Here is a 5,342-nt window from a genome sequence, read left to right as displayed (position 1 = left end):
TTATTATTTTAAATGCGCGATTTTTCCATCTGTCTAAAATGCCACAAGAAGAATAAGATACCTCCTAAACTTATTCACTTCTATTTCCATAGCGACCGCCACAGAGTTTTCTATTCTCCCAAAGAGAACGTGTTTTCAGTATATTTAATTCCTCTTAATTGTACCGGTAATGCACCCCACAGATATTTTTTATTCCTCAGAAGTAGTCATATTTTGATTTTATTTAATTCCTTCTAATAAGTTCACAAAATATGTGTAATAAGTTGTTTTAATTCCTTCATGTGGAATGTAAATTCTGAAATTTTAATTCTCGCCAATTCAACTCTGCCTCTCTAGAGTTAAAATTTTTTAAATTCACACATTTGCATAGATTTGTTTGTTGCATTTTTTAAGACGGTTAAATATATTATTAAAATATAAATTAATTTTAATTTTTTTTAACTTATAAGTTATAAAATGATTTAATAATGAAAAATAGGTTAAATAAATGCTTTCGTTAAGTCTTACTAAGTCGATTGAGAGGAATAGGATTTGCACTTTTTCTGTTCCCGTTGGGGGAGTTTTAGAAGGAGGAAAAGTCGTGTATTCATAGGAATACAAATTATTAATTTTTCTGAATTCAATGCTTGTTACCGTGTAGGTACCCAAAGTCCAGAATCCTGATTGACAGGTACAGTAGTAACAAATAATTAAATTGTCCTCTTTTATTTCTTCTTCATCGTGTACAGGGTATGAAATGAAGAATTGATACGTCGTTCCACGGCGAAATCGAGAATACTATTTCAAGCAGCCCTACGCATCGCCCGTGTATGTGTATGCAGTAGTTGTCATTTTAGCATCCGGAGGGGTATCGTAGTTCAGATAAATCCAATAGATGGTACTTCGATCAGGTAGGCCTATATATGAGAATATAAGGATGAGTACTCTGAAAACAGTTTGAATTTCATTCAAATTTTCCCATTCTTCATTTCGCTAATGTAATTAATTGAATAATTTTATAAACAACTGTAATTGTTGCAAATTTCAAAAAGTGATTGATAATATTACATGACTAATAATAATAGTAATAATAATATTTAAATATTAATCATTAGCCTAATAATATACTCTTTTATCAATTCATCTATACATTTCCACTCTCTAAAAAAATATATTTATATATGATTTGTTTATAATCAGGGTGGCGACTTGAGCGGAAAACTGGGAAAAACTTGAAAAACCCCACGAAATGAACGGAAATTGAATTTAAAAGTAGTTGAGTTACTTTGTCTACAGTTGCAGAGCATATGATTAAAAATAATTATTGTTTTAATTATAGGACAAGGAATTTCAGTAAAGAAATTAAATTTCCCTTGGGTCAGGGAATTTTTGACATTAAAGGGGAATTAAAAAAAAATAAAACTGAGATTCAGGAGAAAGGAGTTTGAAAAATCCCTGTTCCCTTCTTCCAAAGTTTAAAAAAAGAAAGTGCTTCAAGTAGTTTTTAGAGTAGAAGTATTCTTTCGAAAAGGAAATATTTCTAAATTACAATATAAATTTTTTTTACATTTTTCATTGAGAATTTACCTTCTTTTTTTAGAAAATTCAACTACTTACAGTTAGAAGCTGAACTCTTTTGTTAAAAATTAATTTTGTTGGAAGATTCATCATTTTAATTAAAATTGATCTCTTTTTAAAAATGCAACTAGTTTGCTGAAAATCAATTTTTTATCTAAAAATTTTAATATTCCCGTATAAAATTGAACTATTTCGAATGAAAAATTGACCTTTTCTAGTTCGAAATTCAACAATTGGTATGTAAATTCATCTTTTTAAATAAAAAATTTATTTATTTCGTGAAGAATTCGCGTATGTTGTTAAAAAATCGACTTTTTTGGTATGAAATGAGTTTTTTTTAAAAGGTAATCTTCTTATTTAACAATTCTTCTTTTTGGTTGAGAATTTAAGTATTTACCAGTGAAATATTCATCATTTTAGTTAAAAATTCATCTTTTAGGGTACACATAAATTTACTTAGTTTAAAAATATACTCGATTGTTGAAAATTAATTTTTTTAAATTGAAGATTCATCATTTTTATTTAAAATTCATTTTTTGGTAGAACATTCATTTTTTTGACAGGAAATTTCATTGTTCAATTTTTGGTCGAAAAATGGTATTTTTAGTTTAAAATTGTTCTTTTTTGGTTCAACATTGATTTTGTTAACTCGAAACTTAATTATTTAAGTTTTGATTGACAATTGATTTATTTTAATAAAACATATTTTTTGTTGTTGAAAGTTTAACTGTTTCAGTTGAAGATTCATTGTTCAGTTAAAAACTCATATTTTTGTTAAAAATTTAACTGTTCCAGTTGATGATTCACCATTTCAGTTGAAAATTCATCAGTTAAGATGAAAGTTACCTTTTTTACTAAAAATGTATCTAGTTCATATTCTGGTAAAAATTTTTTTTCTAGTTTAAAATTTAAATATTTGTTTGAAAATGTCTTCTTCAATGTAAAATTCATCTTTCGGGTTAAAAATGCATCATTTTAGGTGAAAATTCTTCTGTTTGGTTTAAAATTCCACGACTTTTGTTATAGATGAATTTCTTTCATCAGTATAGACGTTTTTTTTATACCTTTAAAATATTTTCAAAACAAATTTTTAACTACATATGAGTGATTATAAATGTGTGATCTTTCCTACGGAATCTTTTTTTTATTAATAATTGATTTAGATTGTTAAAAACCATGTAGTTAAACAAAATAAATGTAGAAAATTAATAAGAAATGAAATTAACATACACTTACATATACTACACTTGCTACTTAAACTTACTACACTTACATATACTACATACTACACTTCCGTCTGGGCCTTTAACATCTGCCTTCCAAATTTTACCACTTTTCCAAAAGTGTTGTTTACAAAATGTATTTCTGTCATCCCTGCGAATAGCCTGTTGCCACCGTTTCATTTCTTTGGGATGTTTTGGCAGAAGAAAAAAAAATGAAACTTCTCCGAATTTCTGGTATAGACAGACGTACAACCCGGAGCTACATATTTTAATACCATTATTTCACACTAGCAATTAGAAAAAAACTCTCAACACAATAAATAATTTACTCAGCTACAAATTCTTATAATTTAAACTTTCAATTTTACACATTTTTCTCAAATAAATCACTTTTAATAGGAAATTTACCGGTTTTGCCAAAACAAAACAATGCAAAAGATGCAAAAAACAGGCTTACCTGATCAGAGTGTCATCTATTGAATTTATTTGAACTATGATACCCCTCCGGATGCTAAGAGAACAGAAAAGTGGGGGCGATGCATGGGGCTGTTTCAAGCATATCAGTCCAGGGACATTCATGTTCATATTAACTTCAATTTCTACTTCACCATCTCTATCTAGTTTATGTTGGATGTATCAAGGAACCAGATTTACCTGATAAATACCAATAGTAAGATCTCGTAAATATTGTAAGTCAATAACAGGAAAATCAGGAGCCACATTTTGTTGAAGTCGAACCCACTGAGCTCGTCTAACGCGTAGATTTTCAACCTCTACAAGCGCTTGCAATACGTTTAGAGTTGGGCCTTTCCCATGGACATAGGAAAAACGGGACTAGGCATGCCATCCTAACTTGGTGAGCGGGGTCGAGTCCACGGGAGGGGGGAGAATTCCATGAGTGGGAGAGCCGCCATCTTATGATGTGCCATTTGATTATACGCACGAGCATTTTTGCCGACAAACTGGGCATGAAAATATAAACATGTGGGCGCTGCCATGTTTGTCGCGGGACATCAAAAGGTAGCGGACCTCCCCCCTAATTGAATCTCCACCACAATGGCATGCCTAGTCCCTTGCTTCCTATGTCCACGGGCTTTTCCGAATAATTTCTCTTGCGTGTTCAACTGTTGCGCCTTCTATAAATATTTTTGGTTGGAATTTATTAATGATTGCGGCAGCAATGGAATCAAATTCGTGAAGGTGATGTAGATGAGGCATAATAATTTTTCCTTCAAATAATTTGAATATGCAGCGAAAATGTCCATTCCTAGACTCAAGGATCCATCGATTCTTCGTGAACATCCGAAACATAATAGCATCTTTAGTAAATAATTGCTGTTGTCCATCCTGGATCCCTATTTCAAATACCTATATAGGTTACTAATAGGATTCTATATAAGGATCCTATAAGTGACCTATATAGGATCATATATTGGGTCACCTATATAGGTCAGTATAGGAGCCACCTACAGGAAATGAAACAACTTCCTGCATAGGATACTATACAGAATCCTATTAGTGACCTATAAAGTACAGATGATGAACCGGAAGTGTTGCGCAGTAGTTTTCTATAGCAGGTACAGCTGCGCAGTAGTTATTTTGACTGTGTGATTGCCTAATAGTAGGAACCTGTATAAGTTCTTATATGGATTCTAACGTCGGAAGAAGGAACCCATACCCTCACCATAGAATCATTTAGGATTCTGTAAAGGATCCGATGCAGGAAGCTGTTTCATTTCCTATAGGTGGCACCTATACTAAACTATATAGGCAACCCTATATATGATCATATGTAGGGACTAGGCATGCCATTGCGGGGGTGATGCAATGAGGGGGGAGGTCCGCCACCTTTTAATGTCCCGCGACAAACATGGCAGCGCCCACATGTTTATATTTTCATGCACAGTTTGTCGGCAAAAATGCTCGTGCGCATAATCAAACGGCACTTCGTAAGATGGCGGCTGACCTCCACTCATGGAATTCTCCCCCCTCCCGTGGGTTCAACCCCGCTCGACCAAGTTAGGATGGCATGCCTAGTCCCGTGTTTCCTATGTCCATGCTATTAAATATTATTATCAATCTAATCGGTATGTAGTTTTCTTGTATTGGTACAGTAGAAACATTGCGTAAAGTCTGCTTCTAGTAGAATGTCAACGAATAAGAGGTTATATTACAGCTATTTCTATTTTTATTCAAAATAACTTATTCTTCTTGCTAGATATCTTGAGGGGTAATTTTTCCATTGCATAAAATACTACAGAAGCAAACCATCCGATTTTCTTATCTTTAAAAGTTCCCACATCATTATTTTTTTCATGTGATTGATGCTTATACAAGTATGATATAAAATAATGCAGAACTCGAAATGAGAAAAAAATTGATCAATTCAGCATCTTATTAACTTTAAAAAAATCATTGACTGTTAACTGGTTGGCACAGCCCATCCCCCCCTTCCCTATATACGAGGGTGGATTGATAAGTTTCCGGCCTGGCCAAGAAAAACAACGTTTTTAAGAATTTTTTTTTTTTATTTCTCAACATAATCTCCTCCAAGGCTGATAC

General features: G+C 32.3%; 1 protein-coding gene across 1 annotated transcript; it reads right to left on the bottom strand.

Annotated features, from left to right (window-relative positions):
- Window positions 1–712: 712 nt before the first annotated feature.
- LOC117167888 lies at window positions 713–3,574 on the bottom strand. Its single transcript, XM_033353122.1, has 3 exons — window positions 3,238–3,574; window positions 2,831–3,039; window positions 713–896 (listed from the first exon to the last, which is right to left on the bottom strand). The coding sequence occupies exons 1-3, from the start codon at window positions 3,363–3,365 to the stop codon at window positions 793–795; spliced, it is 441 nt and encodes a 146-aa protein (XP_033209013.1). The 5' UTR covers window positions 3,366–3,574; the 3' UTR covers window positions 713–792.
- Window positions 3,575–5,342: the final 1,768 nt, after the last annotated feature.

The sequence above is a fragment of the Belonocnema kinseyi genome, chromosome 2 (assembly GCF_010883055.1).
Source record: "Belonocnema kinseyi isolate 2016_QV_RU_SX_M_011 chromosome 2, B_treatae_v1, whole genome shotgun sequence".
NCBI classification, from domain to species: Eukaryota; Metazoa; Arthropoda; class Insecta; order Hymenoptera; family Cynipidae; genus Belonocnema; species Belonocnema kinseyi.
The sequence above is the reverse complement of the archived record's forward strand: the minus strand, read 5'-3'. Positions and strand labels throughout refer to the sequence as shown.

Bases quoted from the DNA above. Each gene is read 5' to 3' on its own strand.
- LOC117167888 (XM_033353122.1), bottom strand. From the start codon at position 3,365: ATGAACATGAATGTCCCTGGACTGATATGCTTGAAACAGCCCCATGCA. The intron at 3,040-3,237 runs GTAAGCCTGTTT...TAAAATATGTAG, and splicing joins ATAGATGACACTCTGATCAG to CTCCGGGTTGTACGTCTGTC. The intron at 897-2,830 runs GTAAGTGTAGTA...TCTCATATATAG, and splicing joins AAGTGTAGTATGTAGTATAT to GCCTACCTGATCGAAGTACC.